Source organism: Taudactylus pleione, unplaced genomic scaffold (assembly GCF_031769625.1).
Source record: "Taudactylus pleione unplaced genomic scaffold, aTauple2 ptg000311l, whole genome shotgun sequence".
Classification (NCBI taxonomy): Eukaryota; Metazoa; Chordata; class Amphibia; order Anura; family Myobatrachidae; genus Taudactylus; species Taudactylus pleione.
Genome location: NW_028284712.1, coordinates 2,503,981 through 2,522,272, shown reverse-complemented (window position 1 = coordinate 2,522,272; position 18,292 = coordinate 2,503,981). Strand labels below are relative to the sequence as shown.

General features: G+C 48.4%; 1 protein-coding gene across 13 annotated transcripts in view; it reads left to right on the top strand.

Moving 5' to 3' along the window:
- Positions 1–18,292, top strand: part of CELF4 (CUGBP Elav-like family member 4) — a 1,205,468-nt gene that overhangs the window by 1,060,066 nt on the left and 127,110 nt on the right. For all 13 annotated transcript variants that reach the window (XR_015868754.1, XM_088442426.1, XM_088442425.1 and 10 more), the window contains one exon: positions 17,455–17,602. Coding sequence is in view for 12 of the 13 variants with exons in the window: in XM_088442426.1 (XP_088298552.1) it covers positions 17,455–17,602 (148 nt within the window). In the remaining variant the exon portion in view is untranslated. The remainder of the gene's footprint in view (positions 1–17,454; positions 17,603–18,292) is intronic.

The following is an 18,292-nucleotide window of genomic DNA, read 5'->3' as shown; positions in this document are numbered from 1 at the left end:
GCTACAGTGGGAGAGGGGAGAATGTGCGGCTACAGTGGGAGAGAGGAGACTACAGTGGGAGAGGGGAGAATGTGCGGCTACAGTGGGAGAGGGGAGACTGTGTGGCTACAGTGGGAGAGGGGAGAATGTGCGGCTACAGTGGGAGAGGGGAGAATGCGCTGCTACAGTGGGAGAGGGGAGACTGTGCAGCTACAGTGGGAGAGTGGAGACTGTGCTGCTACAGTGGGAGAGGGGAGAATGTGCAGCTACAGTGGGAGAGGGGAGACTGTGCAGCTACAGTGGGAGAAGGGAGACTGTGCTGCTACAGTTGAAGAGGGGAAACTGTGTGGCTACAGAGGGAAAGAGGAGACTGTGCTGCTACAGTGGGAGAGGGGAGAATGTGCGGCTACAGTGGGAGAGGGAAGAATGTGCGGCTACAGTGGGAGAGGGGAGAATGTGCAGCTACAGTGGGAGAGGGAAGAATATTGCTGCTACAGTGGGAGAGGGGAGAATGTGCTGCTACAGTGGGAGAGGGGAGAGTGTGCTGCTACAGTGGGAGAGGGGAGAATGCACTGCTACAGGGGAGAATGTGCGGCTACAATGGGAGAGGGGAGAATGTGCGGCTACAGTGGGAGAGGGGAGAATGTGTGGCTACAGTGGGAGAGGGGAGAATGTGCTGCTATACGGGGAGAGGGAATAATGTGCTGCTATAGGGGGAGAGGAGAGACAGTGCTTAGACAGTGGGAGAGGAATGTGCTGCTACAGTGGGAGAGGGGAGAATGCGCTGCTACAGGGGAGAATGTGCGGCTACAATGGGAGAGGGGAGAATGTGCGGCTACAGTGGGAGAGGGGGAATGTGCTGCTACAGTGGGAGAGGGGAGAATGTGCTGCTATAGGGGGAGAGGAGAGACAGTGCTTTGACAGTGGGAGAGGAATGTGCTGCTACAGTGGGAGAGGGGAGAATGTGCTGCTACAGTGGGAGAGGGGAGAATGCGCTGCTACAGGGGAGAATGTGCGGCTACAGTGGGAGAGGGGAGAATGTGCTGCTACAGTGGGAGAGGGGAGACTGTGCTGCCATAGGGGGAGAGGGAAGAATGTGCTTACACAGTGGGAGAGATGAGAATGTGCTTCTACAGTGGGAGAGGGGAGATTGTGCTGCCATAGTGGGAGAGGGAAGAATGTGCTTAGACAGTGGGAGAGGGGAGAATGTTCTGCTATAGGGGGAGAGGGAATAATGTGCTTAGACAGTGGGAGAGATGAGAATGTGCTTCTACAGTGGGAGAGGGGAGAATGTGCTGCTACAGTGGGAGAGGGGAGAATGTGCTGCCATAGTGGGAGAGGGAAGAATGTGCTTAGACAGTGGGAGAGGGAAGAATGTGCTTAGACAGTGGGAGAGGGGAGAATGTGCTGCTACAGTGGGAGAGGGGAGAATGTTCTGCTATAGGGGGAGAGGGAATAATGTGCTTAGACAGTGGGAGGGGAATGTGCTGCTACTGGGGCATGGCTGGGAATGTTTGGGAGACACACGTTTCAATAACTTTCCCGCACATCAGTGAGAGCGGGTCACCTTCCTGCAGGGCCGTAGGGAGGTGAGTACAAGTGACCCCGTATCTGGTTTGCAATGTGCCTGGAACAACACTCTGCGGCTAGTTTAACTGGGCATGTAACCTGCAGTGTGTAGAGCCGCCTGGAGCTCCTACACTTTCTCCTGCCAGCAACCCCACCCCCTCACGGATTGTCATAGGAGGGTGCAGGACTGACACAGGGCACTGGTGGAACCCTGCTAAGGCGCTGCCCTCCTGGATCTCACTCCCGCGTGTCTCAGCGGCATCCTCTGTTGGCCCTACATGCAGGGTACATCGTTAGCCAGGGCCATGCGGCAGTTTACTGCATGGCCCCCCGCCATCATTCCATCGCTGCCCATATCAGCAAGTGTGTATGCTCTTGCTGATGCCAGCTCCCCTGCTGGGTCCCATTGCTGCTGACATCAGGCTGGGTGCACATCGTCTAGTGTGCACATACCCTATCCTCCACTGCCCAATGCTGTAACTCATAATGTTGCCCAGGGGTGAGGGCATAGTGTCGCTGTTATCACAGCACCATGCCCACTGCACCTCCCACCTCTACCTCCTCTCCGGGAACTCCCAATTAGGCAAGTACAGACTGCAGCTATTTTATGGGATCTATAATAATGTACTGGTCTGCCCTGAAACTGATATGCGCAGTGGGAGTGGCTCGCACTGTCACAATGAATAGACGGGACAGACCAGACATAGGGGTCTATTTACTAAGCAGTGTTAGGAGACAGAGTGAAAAGCGATAAGGTCCCAGCCAATCAGGTCCTAACTGGCATCTCACAGGCTGTGTTTGGAAAATGACAGTTAGGAGCTGATTGGCTGGCACCTTATCACTTTTCACTCGGTCTCCTAACACTGCTTAGTAAATAGACCCCATAATGTATTATTACACACAGTAAAAGCAGTCCAGGCACAGGGGCAGATAAGACGTACAGCGGGTCCAAATTGTACAAGTAAACCAGTATTGTAGAAAGCAAAGTGTGCCAACTCACTAGGCATTACCAACATGACTGAGGCGTGAGTTACTTCAGTATGCGGGTGCCAGACGTGCTCGGAACCAGGGTGTTCTTCTGGTTCCCTGGTGCAAAGTGACATGTAGATTATATTGTGAATGTGTCGCATTCACTATTGGAGCAGAAATATCCGTCAGAAAGCAGCTGCGTATCTCTCATTTACAGCCCATGAAGGGTTATTGCTTCGCAGAGAACTTTGTTTACAAATCCTGGGGACAGAGAGTACATTAGAAATGATTTGATCCTCCTCGGAATGACATGAAGTGACTTCACATTGAGAAGTAAACCTTCCCCTCAAGATCATTACACGGGGAGGCATCAAACTGCATTAGCAGCCCCTGTGTCTGACTTTTCTAGCAAGCAAATAGAATGTGATAACCTAAAATGCAGCCATCCCCCAGAGACGGGGCTCTCCACATGCCTAACTAGTTGTGTCAGAACTTTACCCTCGCAGTCTGTGTCTCCAGCCAGCCGCAGGCCTTATACTATTTACTGGGACACAACGGTTGCTGGCTTCATGCTGATTTAGGGTCTTTCAGAGGCTAAAATTAATAAGCAGATTTTCATATAATTAATAAATGCCCTAATATCACAGCAATACGCTGTACTGGAGGATGTCACAATGAGCCTGTATGTGTCCGTCATTCTACAGTTTCTTCTCCATCTTTATCATCAATAGAGAGAAATCATCCTCCATTTTACATTACATGTTTTACTGACACAAATTAGGGGGTCCCAATCATGCTCACACCAATCCATACCACACCAAGCCATACAGCACCAAACCATACCATACCTTGCCACACCAAGCCATACCACACCAAGCCACACCACACCAAGCCATACCACACCAAGCCATACCAAACCATACCACACCAAATCATACCACACCAAGCCATACCATACCAAACTATACCACACCAGACCATACCACACCACACCATACCATACTGCACCACACCAAGCCATACCAAACCATACCACACCAAGCCATACCAAACCATACCACACCAAGCCATACCACACCAAACCATACCATGCCACACCAAGCCATACGACACCACACCAAGCCATACCACACCAAACCATACCACACCAAGCCATACCATACCAAACTATACCACATCAGACCATACCATACTGCACGACACCAAACCATACCACGCAATACCACACCAAACCATACCACAACACACCATACCATACTGCACCACACCAAACTATACCACACCAAACCATGCCACACCAAGCCATACCACACCAAACTATACCAGAACACACCACACCAAACTATACCACACCATACCACACCAAACATTACCACACCAGACCATACTGCACCACACCAAACCATACCACACCAAGCCATACCATACCAAACCACACCACACCAAACCATATTATACCACACCAAACCATACCACCCCAAACCATACTATACCAAACCATACCACACCAAACCATACCACACCAAACCAAACCATACCACACCAAACCATACCACACTACACCAAACTGGCTGGATAAATTTTCCATCACCCTGTGTCAGGATGCAGCCTGGTTTAGGCCACTAGTCACCGCTGCACTTGCGTCATTGAGCTTAGGTGTTCAGTCACCGGGGGTGGAGGTGAGTGGTGGGCTGAGTATTCTCCGCGGGGTCTGCTAGGGCTTCTGCACATGCATCCTGGTTCCCGTGGTGGCGGGCATAGGCACAGTCATGTTGGTCCGTATCACCTGACTAGTCTCTCCCAATGGTAGTCCTTTGGTCACTCAGTTGATCTTACGATTAAATGACCAGCTACCTAAGGCTATTTAGCCTGACTCCAGGAACAGGAGGCTGCTATTCAGCTTCAGTACTCCCAGTGACTTGTAACTGTTGCAGCTTTCCAACCTCTATGTTCCTTCCTACCAGCGTTATATCCTAGTGTCTGGATTCGTTCCTGGCTTTTTGCTATCCATTTCCAGTGACTCCTACCAGTGCTAGTCAGCATCAGAAGTCTCCAGTGATCTCTTCTGTATTTGTCTCTATGCTGAAACTCCAGTTGAGATAACTTCAGCACTAATCAGCATCTGGTTCTCCTGTTTATATTTCTGTACTTGTCTCTGTGCTGAAACTCCAGTTTAACTAATTCAGTATCTGTGTATATGCTGAAACTCTAGTTATAAATCTCCTGTGCCTGTATCTGAATCACCAGTGTGTGTATTTAGTACAGCTTCTGTGTACTAATTTCATGTGTCATTCTCCTGTACCAGTGCCTGCGTCTGAATCACCAGCGTTTGTACTCAGTTCAGCTTTTGTGTACTAATTCCAAGTGTCATTATCCTGTGTCTGTGCCTGCATCTGGAACACCAGCATGTGTACTCATGTGTAGTCATTCATGTACTGACTCCTAGTGCTGCTCTTCTATACAGTCCTGTGTCCGGATCATCAGAGATACTTCTCTAGTGCAAACCCCTGCTGGGATCTCCTTTGTTCTCACATTTCAAGTTTCCTTCATTGTAGTCCAGTGTACGAACTCACAGTATTCTTTACAGTCATTATCCTGCGGATTTATTCCCACTATTCTCCCGATCTCTTCGTCACTCCCAGGTACCTGACCAGAGGGCCGTGACCTGCTCACTTGGTGCAGCGAAACTCAAATCCCAAAAGGAGGGGTCACTGGTGAAGACCACCAAGTGGGTTAGACTCTGCGCCTCTGGTCAGGTCGAGCCAACACCTGGGTTTGACCAATAAAGAGGACATTATTATTTGACATGCCATCAGTTGCCTCCTAGCCACCCTAACCCCCCGGCTCCCAGTACTGCAATTGAGGAATCCCTTGCAGCGGACCTTGACAGCCTGACTGTATTCCTAGAATATAAACTAAGCAAATGGCTGTTAAATGAAAAGCAGAACTTTGTATCACCCGAACAACACACCTCTGCTAACCTTTTCTGGATGAAATCGTTTTACAAATTTGCGAATTTCTAGTCAGCACTTTCTCCGCCAAACTTTGGTGAGGATTCCATGCACCTGCCATCAACAATGGAAGCTATCTTTACTGGTAGCCTTGCCCTCACCACTAGTCACCATTTCCCCTGGAAACCCTCTTCACTTGAAGCCCTTCTCTCTGGAATAGATCCCCATTTTAAGTCATTCCCACTACAAACCCTCCCAATTGGAAACCCACTCCATGCCCTGTGAAAACTCCCTGCTGGAAGCCCTCACCTCTGAAACCTTTCCTTCTGAAAGCCTTCCCAACTGTTGGAAAGCTCTCATTGCTGGAAGCCTTCCCCTGTTTAATAAATCCCCACTGAAAGCCCTTAACTTGAAGAGTTACAACTGGAAGCCCTCTCCACTAGAAGCTAGCTTTCCTGAAAACCATCCCAATTGAAATCCCTAAATAAATGGAAACCCTTCACACTGGAAGCCCCCATTCCTCCCCCCCCCCAGGCTGGTAGCTATTCCTTCTGGATGTCCTGCCATTAGGAAGCTATCCCCACTGGAAGCCCTAACCACAGGAAGCTATAATGCCTCTATATTAGGAGTTAATCCCACTCTACCCACTGAAAGCCATCCCCATGAAATCCTTCCTCACTGGAAGCCCTATACACTGGTAGCCCTCACTACTAAGCCTTCACCACTGGAAGTTTAATTTATTGGAAGCCCTCCCCACTTGAAACGCTCCCCACTAGGATCCCTCCCATCTATGATAATTTGCCATTCATTATTACTTGTTTCTACCTATTTATTTAGTTAATAATAACAACTGCCACCGCAGAGCAGATTAGGTTCCACTCTCTTGAAGAGAGAAAAAAAATGTAGTGCCTGGACATAATGTACAGACTGGGTTTATGAGGCAGAAACTCGCCTGCATTGTAAAGACTTGTTGTTCTGTTCGGGATTTCTGCAGACTTTTGAAAGCCGCGCTGGTCTTTGTGATGGTGACATAAGTGCAAATATAATGGGTATAATTATTCCTGAGAGCTGCTTAATGCCTAATGTACCTTCCATATTGAAGTGTACAGATCACTAAGGAGGCAATGTGAGGCCATTCACACAGTGCATAAAGGCTGATGTACCGGCCCTTGCTTCCATTACAAATTTATGCTTTTATTAGAAACTTGTAGGTTCTCTCATTTCCTGCAGTCTTTGTTAGAGAAATATGCAATCCTGCTTCCTGTGATAATACATGGAAATGTCCAGGAATACTGTATACTGTATATATAATTTATATATATTCAATGGGTGTGGTATATTTTGCCAACATTCATCCTATCGACATTCATAATGTCAACGTGAGAATGTCGAGTTGGTCATAATGCTGACATGCTCGTGATGTCTACATTGACCACGTTGACATTCACAATGTCGACACCAATGAAATGTCAACATAATTAGAGTGTCAACAAAAGATCCCTGGTGGCATAGTGGTGACTTAGCTGATATGCCGGTCAGGGGGCTGTAGTGGTGTCAGCTGATGTTGACTACCATTGGACCCAGCAGTGAGTATGCCTAACCCTGAACCCTGTCCCTTCCCCTAGTGTCTAATCCTATTCTCCCTTCACACAGCCTTACTCTAACCTCCTCTTCTGGAACAAAACACTAATCTCCCCTCCCGCAGCCCAACTCTAATGTTCCCACCTGAAGCCTAACCCATTGCTCCACCTAGTGCCTAATCCTAAACAACCCCTCCCAAAGCCTAAATCTAACCTCCCCTCCTGCAGCCAAACCCTAACTTCCCCTTCTGCAACCTAACCCTAACTTCCCCTGCCGCAGCCTAATCCTAACTTCCCCTGCCGCAGCCAAACCCTAACTTCCCCTCCTGCAGCCTAACCCTAACTTCCCCTCCTGCAGCCTAACCCTAACTTCCCCTGCCTCAGCCTAACCCTAACTTCCCCTGCCTCAGCCTAACCCTAACTTCCCCTGCCGCAGCCAAACCCTAACTTTCCCTGCCGCAGCCTAACCCTAACTTCCCCTGCCGCAGCCTAACCCTAACATCCCCTGCTGCAGCCTAACCCTAACTTCCCCTGCCTCAGCCTAACCCTAACTTTCCCTGCCGCAGCCTAACCCTAACTTCCCCTGCCTCAGCCTAACCCTAACTTCCCCTGCCGCAGCCTAACCCTAACTTCCCCTGCCGCAGCCTAACCCTAACTTCCCCTGCCGCAGCCTAACCCTAACTTCCACTGCTGCAGCCTAACCCTAACCCTACCCTGCCGCAGCCTAACCCTACCCTGCCGCAGCCTAAACCTAACTTCCCCTTCCACAGCCTAACCCTAACTTCCCCTGCCTCAGCCTAACCCTAACTTCCCCTGTCTCAGCCTAACCCTAACTTCCCCTGTCTCAGCCTAACCCTAACTTCCCCTGCCGCAGCCTTACCCTAACTTCCCCTGTCTCAGCCTAACCCTAACTTCCCCTGTCTCAGTCTAACCCTAACTTCCCCTGCCGCAGCCTAACCCTAACTTCCCCTGGCGCAGCCTAACCCTAACTTTCCCTGTCTCAGCCTAACCCTAACTTCCCCTGTCTCAGCCTAACCCTAACTTCCCCTGTCTCAGCCTAACCCTAACTTCCCCTGCCTCAGCCTAACCCTAACTTCCCCTGCCTCAGCCTAACCCTAACTTCCCCTGTCTCAGCCTAACCCTAACTTCCCCTGTCTCAGCCTAACCCTAACTTCCCCTGCCTCAGCCTAACCCTAACTTCCCCTGTCTCAGCCTAACCCTAACTTCCCCTGTCTTAGCCTAACCCTAACTTCCCCTGTCTCAGCCTAACCCTAACTTCCCCTGTCGCAGCCTAACCCTAACTTCCCCTGCTGCAGCCTAACCCTAACTTCCCCTGTCTCAGCCTAACCCTAACTTCCCCTGTCTCAGCCTAACCCTAACTTCCCCTGCCTCAGCCTAACCCTATCTTCCCGTCTCAGCCTAACCCTAACTTCCCCTGTCTCAGCCTAACCCTAACTGCCCCTGCCACAGCCTAACCCTAACTTCCCCTGCCGCAGCCTAACCCTAACTTCCCCTGCCTCAGCCTAACCCTAACTTCCCCTGCCGCAGCCAAACCCTAACTTCCTGTGCCACAGCCTAAACCTAACTTCCCCTGCCGCAGCCTAACCCTAACTTCCCCTGCCTCAGCCTAACCCTAACTTCATCTGCCTCAGCCTAACCCTAACTTCCCCTGCCTCAGCCTAACCCTAACTTCCCCTGAAGCAGCCTAACCCTAACTTCCCCTGCCGCAGCCTAACCCTAACTTCCCCTGCCTCAGCCTAACCCTAACTTCACCTGCCTCAGCCTAACCCTAACTTCCCCTGCCGTAGCCTAACCCTAACTTCCCCTGCCGCAGCCTAACCCTAACTTCCCCTGCCTCAGCCTAACCCTAACTTCCCCTGTCTCAGCCTAACCCTAACTTCACCTGCTGCAGCCTAACCCTAACTTCCCCTGTCTCAGCCTAACCCTAACTTCACCTGCCTCAGCCTAACCCTAACTTCCCCTGCCGCAGCCTAACCCTACCCTGCCGCAGCCTAACCCTAACTTCCCCTGCCTCAGCCTAACCCTAACTTCCCCTGCCTCAGCCTAACCCTAACTTCCCCTGCCGCAGCCTAACCCTAACTTCCCCTGTCTCAGCCTAACCCTAACTTCACCTGCCTCAGCCTAACCCTAACTTCCCCTGCCGCAGCCTAACCCTACCCTGCCGCAGCCTAACCCTAACTTCCCCTGCCTCAGCCTAACCCTAACTTCCCCTGCCTCAGCCTAACCCTAACTTCCCCTGTCTCAGCCTAACCCTAACTTCACCTGCCTCAGCCTAACCCTAACTTCCCCTGCCGCAGCCTAACCCTACCCTGCCGCAGCCTAACCCTAACTTCCCCTGTCTCAGCCTAACCCTAACTTCCCCTGCCTCAGCCTAACCCTAACTTCCCCTTCCGCAGCCTAACCCTAACTTCCCCTGCCTCAGCCTAACCCTAACTTCCCCTGCCTCAGCCTAACTCTAACTTCACCTGCCGCAGCCTAACCCTAACTTCCCCTGCCGCAGCCTAACCCTAACTTCCCCTGCCTCAGCCTTACCCTAACTTCCCCTGCCGCAGCCAAACCCTAACTTCCCCTGCCGCAGCCTAACCTTAACTTCCCCTGCCGCAGCCTAACCCTAACTTCCCCTGCTGCAGCCTAACCCTAACTTCCCCTGCCGCAGCCTAACCCTACCCTGCCGGTCCGTACAGAATATCAGTGTTTCACATTGGACAATTCACACATTTCTTGTCATCATTGTGTACATGCTGACATGTTCAATGTTGACATTTAACAATGGCACCATCATAACTGTCGACATTATGGATGTTGACGTAGTAATTGTTGACATTTTGACTTGGGGTGGCCATCAGTGTGCCCTCCATCGATGGTTGCCGCTGATGGAAAATAAAATAGAAGGCTCCATCGATGGCATTAAACTATGCAATGCCGTACCATCAATGATTTTTCCGCGCTGAAGTCAGAGACAGAATGAGCGAGGCAGGTTTCCTCTACGCATGCGCCATGGCTTGCGCTGCCTGGCGAAAGTAGAGAACGAAGGTGGATCATCCATCTCAGCAAATGCACTTCTGTATGTGAGAGCCGAGGGTGGGGCTGGTCAGCCAGTGTCATGTCAGCGAGGCGGGACAGCCCATACCGGCACACGTCACACACTATCGCTGCACCACTGCGCAGGGCTACTGGCTGACAGCCTAGTAGCTCTGTGGTACAAGGCAAGCGTGAAAAGAAAACCATTGGGCCCACAGCTACTATCGATGGCTGTAAAACATCTGATCATAAAACCATTGGCCATTAGTGGGCTATCTTCAATGGTTTCTAATCATTGATGGACGATGGCCAACTATAATTTTTGACTATGGTACATCCCTATTCAATGACATATATCTAATTCAGACTTCAGCGAACTATGGGCCTGATTCAGACCCACTCGCGAGCGGCTGTCCGCTCGCAAGTGGGTCGATGTTATGCACTGAGCATGCGCACGACGGAGGGAGCTCCGTCGTGCGCATGCGCCAGACGCGATGAGCGAAGGAAAGTCCTTCGCTCATTGTGTCCGATCAAAGGGGGCGTGCTGTCAATGTTGATTGACAGCACGCCCCCTTTGGTGGGCGTGCCGGGGGCGTGCCTCCCTGACGGGGGCGTTCCCACGGGAACGCCTCCCGTCAGAAGCCGGCCCACTGACATCACTAGTGATGTCAGTGGGAATGATTTTGGCTCTGATAGAGCCAAAATCACTCCGGAGCTTGCGGTTGAAAACCTCAACCGCAGGCTCCGGCTCGCAAATTCGATGGGTATAGCCTGTGGGTGGTGACCCACAGCTATACGAGCGTCCAGGAGGACGCTCCATGAAAATGGAGCCCGGCCCTCATTCAGAGCGTGCGCTCTGCTCAGAGCGTACGGCTCTGAATGAGGGCCTATGACTCTCAGACTGTTGTGAAAATAGTAGCTGAAGTATGACGTGCTCCCCTCTGGTCTGTCTGATACAGGAATGAATTTATGAACAAAAATAATCCATTTGCATGATTTTCTTACACTTTACAACACCAGCAGTGAATGCACAAGTAGTCAACTTCAGAACCAATCTCTTTGTGCTGTTAAAAAAAATGTTTCACTCCCACTTTATGATCAACTCTCTCCAGGTAAATTGTGACTAAAAATAATTTAACTGTTCTGGAAACATTTACTTTTTTGAGGAGAGGGAGCATCAACGTATGTCAAGTGTGTGGTTATGATGCAAAGCTATTGTATGAATGGTCTGCAGCTGTCAGTAACCTCTGTTTTTCTATGGAGCAGGCATGAATTCTGTACCCGATATAATAAAATCGACTGCTGATAAAAAATGATATAATCACATTGGAAGGTATTGACAGTTGGTGGGAACTCTGACCCCTCCCACCAGTGTCAGTTTGTTTCAGTTTGTTCCTGTACAAGCAATGAGTTTATTATTAAACTAAGGGCCTTATTCAATTAGAAGCGAAAAGCCGAGTTCCGCCAAAAAGTATTGCCAATCTCTGCTTTTTGTGTGGCGGAAACTGATCTAGTAAAGGATTCGCCTCTGAATAGCAGGAGAAAAGAAGGGCAAAATTTTTATTTTGGGGTGCAAAGGTGGGGAAACCACTGACAACCCTTGGGACAGCCCCCCAAAGGACAACTGTATCAAAAAAATCATAAAAAAAAGTTAATAACACCCCACAAAAGTACTTTCATTTTGGGGGCAAAAAAGTAAAAAGTGGGGGACATGTATAAAAACTAGCGAAACAGACTTTTTAGGGGTCTGCAAGGATGAATCAAGTTTTTTTTTTATTGCAGGTGCGTTTTTCATGTTTTTTTTTTTTACTTCACTTTAGAGACCTTAAAATATGCTAGCACCCATTTTCAAGTACCTCAAATTTGACAGGACTACTTATTTTCACCAAAGAAATACTGCTTAACGCCAATCTTCACCACGCTAATAAGAAGTTATTGAAACAACTTAAGTACCCCAAATAGCTTTATTAGGGTTATTCAGGCACATGTACATTGTTCCCCAATATTAGTGCATCTTTTTGGGGGGGTTCAGGCTGATTTCCCCATTTCTGACAGCACTTTCCGCCTGCTCCGACTTTGCGGCTTGCCGTTTTCGCGTGGTTTGGAATTGAATAGGGCGAATAGCGGGGGCGTGCACAATAAGTTTCCGCATCCAAAACACACGATGTTGGCGGAAAGTCGGGCAGGACACGGAACTCATTGAATACCGCCCTTAGTGTCAGATGATGAGCAGTAGAACATTGAAGCTGAAGGCTGATTCCCATCTATTATCAGTTTTTGGTGGAATTCCATGAATTGACCAATATCCCAGAAATGAAATCACCACTGACAGGAGGTAGGAGACCAAGATAACAGGTGTCGTACGATAGTCGTATGATTGCTGCTGCCATGTGAGATAATTCTTTTACGCGTTCTGCTGTTTGTTCACTACGCGTTTCTCCTTTCCTCAACACTATTCTCTCATAAGACCTAGAGGCTGCATGTATTACGTCTTGCGCAGGGTGTCAGCGAGTGGCTCATTGCGTTGCATAGTGCCTCATTTTGTGTCGCACACATCAGTGGCGGTATCTCCGTACGGCCGCTGCAGGCTGCTTACTACCCCATGCTAATGCCATTATCCACCTGTCTATTATCGTCTGTATTCGTGTGGGTGACTGGCTCACCCGCTGTTATTTCGTCATTGTTACTACACTTCTGTATCTTTGAATCAAACTCTGCGACTGTCGCTCAGAGATGAACAAACATTTTCGAAACTGTTACAATGAGTATTTGCCAGCAAAATGCTGCACTTCTCCCAATCCTGCCCCATCCGCACCACACAGCAGTATGTGCATTGTCATCCCAGCTCCATTCATAGGCTATAAATTCTGCAAAATGCTCATATACAGGTACTGTACTCCGGAAAGCACAGAAATAGAGAATTCCGTCACAATGGACCTTCCCGCCTCTGACAAACACCCTGTTCTTCCACCAAATTCAATTGGCATGACATTTCACCCATCTAAAGTCTAGGAATGGTTTACGAAGCGTGGTGACCCACAGTAAGACGTTGGCTTTCATTGTTCAGCTTGCGCCTAATTGATGAGAGTCGCTTGTTGCTGGGTTGCTGTTTCTTTCCCTTTGTTACTGAATAAGCCCCTCTCTGCCTGCGATATGCCCTACTGGTGGGCTGACACATTGTACCCATCCTGTGCGCACAATGTGACCTGACCGTTGTTATTAGTTCCACATAGAATCAGTCTAAATTTATTTAAATCTTAAAATAAGACTGTGAAGGACGTTGCTGCCAGAACCAAATTAAAATGAGAAGAGTTTTCGGAGAAGTTGATGCATCTCCTGCATTAATAGGAACATTGGCATGAACAGAGGTGTTAAATATACATGACAATCTGGCCCAGCTGCCCAGTGCACCCAAACAAACTGAACGCAGCCTGGCATCCCAGAATGCAATGGGCTGCAAGTTCTCGGGAAGAGAGAAAGGGAACATGAGGACGCCCTGCGGCTTGTTATTTGTTTTGTGCTGGCTTGTGGTGCTGACTGGGGTGAGGTTATTGATCCTACGCCCAGATCCAGATGTAAACTGGCACAATCAGGGCGCCCACCCACCCTGCCCAGTTTGCTGTGTGCCAGTATAATGCACTCATTCGTTAAAAATATGGATTCAAATGATTCATTCTATCACAAAACATCTGAGAGCATTATATGTTAGCAGAATGATCAAATTGGGCTTTAATGGCCCTTCCAGAAGGTCGGCCAATGATTATTCGAACGCCTCCAGATGTATATAGGGTTCGTGTATATATTAATGTGCTATACGCTGGGGTATATAGACAGTGCAATTAGAACAGTTATTGTCCGTGTTACGGTAACACCAGAGATAGACGTGCACGCCATGTCATTATGCTCCTATAGAAGTGCGGTGCGGTTAGATAAGAAAGGCGCTATGGAAGCGTGCTGTAACTTTACTCCATATCTATTTATATGGTGCGAGTAGACTACCGGTGATGTAACCCATAGCAACCAATCTATTTTTCAGTTTCAGGCCCATGCTTCTATTTGTTGCGATGTGGGTGGGGCAGGGCCTTAGTGATAGACATTGTGTCATCGCGCAGCGTTGGGCGGTGACTGAAGATGTCAATCATCTTATGCTGGTCCCATCCTCTGCCCCCCACCATGCTGATTAGTGGCCTAAATTGGGGCCCCTTTACTTGCCTCACAGACGGCGAGGTCCAATAAGTAACCGCTGCTGTTGTATAAAATTACAGATAGAATCTGATTGGTTCTAATGGGCAAAATCTCCAATCCAGAAGATTTGATTTTTTTTAATATAACTCTACATATTACTATGTAACTTCCCCCAAATTTCTAAATAATCCTATGTAATTACAGCCTTAACTAAAACATACAGTAAAATATAACATTAACAGTAAAGCTGGAACCGGGAAGGGGCTGATGGAACTGGTGCTATAGAAAAATCTAATAACCCCCATAAGCTAAAAAACCAATGTTAAGTCTAGGAATGGGTCTCGCACTAAAGGGGGCGTGCTGTCGTTGGGGATTGACAGCACGCCCCCTTTGGTGGGCGTGCCGGGGGCATGGCTGCCCAGACGGAGGCGTTCCCATGGGAACGCCTTCCGTCTGGGGCCGGCCCCACTGACATCACTAGTGATGTCACTGGGAGTGAATTTGGCTCTGATAGAGCCAAAATCACTCCAGGGCTTGCGGCAGAAGAGACCCTACCACAAGGGTCTCGTCGCAAGCCCGATGGTTGTGATGGTCTTGACCATCGCGACCATCATTTTGGCCGCTCGCTATAGCTGTGGGTAGTCACCCACAGCTATGCGAGCGGCCAGGAGGCCACTCCAAAAAGTAGGAGGGACGACCCTGATTCAGAGCGAGCGTTCTGTCAGAGCGTCCGGCTCTGATTCAGAGCCACAGTACGAGGTGTTGGGCGGGGAGGTTTTTTCATCAACTGTTTTCATTTCTAGGATTTGTCCCTGACAGTTTTTGTCTCTTACCTTTGATTATTTTACTATCAGCCAACTACCCAGTGCTGCTCCTCCTGTTCTGCATAATATACAAGGGCATTTTACTATCAGCCAACTACCCAGTGCTGCTCCTCCTGTTCTGCATAATATACAAGGGCATTTTACTATCAGCCAACTACCCAGTGCTGCTCCTCCTGTTCTGCATAATATACAAGGGCATTTTACTATCAGCCAACTACCCAGTGCTGCTCCTCCTGTTCTGCATAACATACAAGGGCATTTTACTATCAGCCAACTACCCAGTGCTGCTCCGCCTGTTCTGCATAATATACAAGGGCATTTTACTATCAGCCAACTACCCAGTGCTGCTCCTCCTGTTCTGCATAACATACAAGGGCATTTTATGATCAGCCAACTACCCAGTGCTGCTCCTCCTGTTCTGCATAATATACAAGGGCATTTTACTATCAGCCAACTACCCAGTGCTGCTCCTCCTGTTCTGCATAATATACAAGGGCATTTTATGATCAGCCAACTACCCAGTGCTGCTCCTCCTGTTCTGCATAACATACAAGGGCATTTTATGATCAGCCAACTACCCAGTGATGCTCCTCCTGTTCTGCATAATATACAAGGACATTTTACTATCAGCCAACTACCCAGTGCTGCTCCTCCTGTTCTGCATAATATACAAGGGCATTTTACTATCAGCCAACTACCCAGTGCTGCTCCTCCTGTTCTGCATTATATACAAGGGCATTTTACTATCAGCCAACTACCCAGTTCTGCTCCTTCTGTTCTGCATAATATACAAGGGCATTTTACTATAAACCAAATACCCTGTGATGCTCCTCCTGTTCTGCATAACATACAAGGGCATTTTACTATCAGCCAACTACCCAGTGATGCTCCTCCTGTTCTGCATAATATACAAGGACATTTTACTATCAGCCAACTACCCAGTGCTGCTCCTCCTGTTCTGCATAATATACAAGGGCATTTTACTATCAGCCAACTACCCAGTGCTGCTCCTCCTGTTCTGCATTATATACAAGGGCATTTTACTATCAGCCAACTACCCAGTTCTGCTCCTTCTGTTCTGCATAATATACAAGGGCATTTTACTATAAACCAAATACCCTGTGATGCTCCTCCTGTTCTGCATAACATACAAGGGCATTTTACTATCAGCTAGCTACCCAGTGCTGCTCCTCCTGTTCTGCATAATATACAAGGGCATTTTACTATCAGCCAACGACCCAGTGCTGCTCCTCCTGTTCTGCATAACATACAAGGGCATTTTATGATCAGCCAACTACCCAGTGCTGCTCCTCCTGTTCTGCATAATATACAAGGGCATTTTACTATCAGCCAACGACCCAGTGCTGCTCCTCCTGTTCTGCATTATATACAAGGGCATTTTACTATCAGCCAACTACCCAGTGCTGCTCCTCCTGTTCTGCATAATATACAAGGGCATTTTACTATCAGCTAGCTACCCAGTTCTGCTCCTCATGTTCTGTATAATATACAAGGGCATTTTACTATCAGCCAACTACCCAGTTCTGCTCCTCCTGTTCTGCATAATATACAAGGGCATTTTACTATCAGCCAACTAACCAGTGCTGCTCCTCCTGTTCTGCATAATATACAAGGGCATTTTACTATCAGCCAACTACCCAGTGCTGCTCCTCCTGTTCTGCATTATATACAAGGGCATTTTACTATCAGCCAACTACCCAGTTCTGCTCCTTCTGTTCTGCATAATATACAAGGGCATTTTACTATAAACCAAATACCCTGTGATGCTCCTCCTGTTCTGCATAATATTTAAGGACATTTTACTATCAGCCAACTACCCAGTGCTACTCCTCCTGTTCTGCATAATATACAAGGGCATTTTACTATCAGCCAACTACCCAGTGCTGCTCCTCCTGTTCTGCATAATATACAAGGGCATTTTACTATCAGCCAACTACCCAGTGCTGCTCCTCCTGTTCTATATAACATATCTCCCACCATAACCCATTCCAAGAGGGACAAAATGCTCTGTTCCTAGACTTCCTTCTTACTTTATGATTGCCGTCAACCAGTGTTGAACTAGTTAATTGATAAGAAAGGTTTTTCAGCACAGATGACGCATTCATTTATTAAGAGGAAGTCGAGGAAAATAGCATTGTGTCCCACCTGGAATGGGTCATGTTGGGAAGTATGGCTAATATGCTAATTATGGTGCACACAGGAATATTGCAGAACACGTCCCTAGTTAGGTGCTACTCCTAAATGGAGTCCTGAGCTGCTAACACTCACACTTTGGGATAGGGGGGGTCCCTGCCAGTAATTTGTGATATTTTTTGTCTGTTCCCTGTCTTCCAGCTGATGCAGCAACAGGCCGCTATTATGGCTTCCGTCGCACAGGGTGGATACCTGAATCCTATGGCCGCCTTCGCAGCCGCCCAGATGCAGCAGATGGCGGCTCTCAACATGAACGGCCTGGCGGCTGCTCCTATGACCCCGACATCAGGTGGGAGAAATATCTGCTTACCTGTGATATTGTGCAGAAGGTGTTTCCTGTTTCACTTAGATTGTATTTGCTCGGGTTTGATAAAGCTTTGCCTTTCAAAATAAAATCTATTGTCTACAACACAGGTTCTCAAACTCGCTCCTCAGGACCCCAAACAGGGCATGTTTTCCAGGTCTCCTCACAGAATCACAAGAGAAATACATAGCTCCACCAGTGGAACCTTTAAAATGTGTCAGTGAGTAATGAATACACCTGTGCACCTGCTGGGTGACCTGGAAAATGTGAACTCTATGGGGTCCAGAGGACCGACTTTGAGAACCACTGGTCTACAACAAGACCTTGACTTCAGACTAGGGATGTGCAGGCTCGGATAGGTTCGAGTTTGCACGTTGAGTTCGGATTTTTCCCTCCAAAAAAACGGAACTCAGAAAGAGGCTAAACGTCATCTTACATGGACGAACATCATCATTCCTTGACTTTTGTCCAGGAATGATGATGTTCGTCCATGTAAGATGACGTTTAGCCTCTTTCTGAGTTCCGTTTTTTTGGAGGGAAAAATCCGAACTCAACGTGCAAACTCGAACCTATCCGAGCCTGCACATCCCTACTTCAGACACAGGAAGCAGCCATATTGTGGGCAAAACTAAACAATGGGGTCTATGTATTAAATCCAATATGTACAAAAGAAGA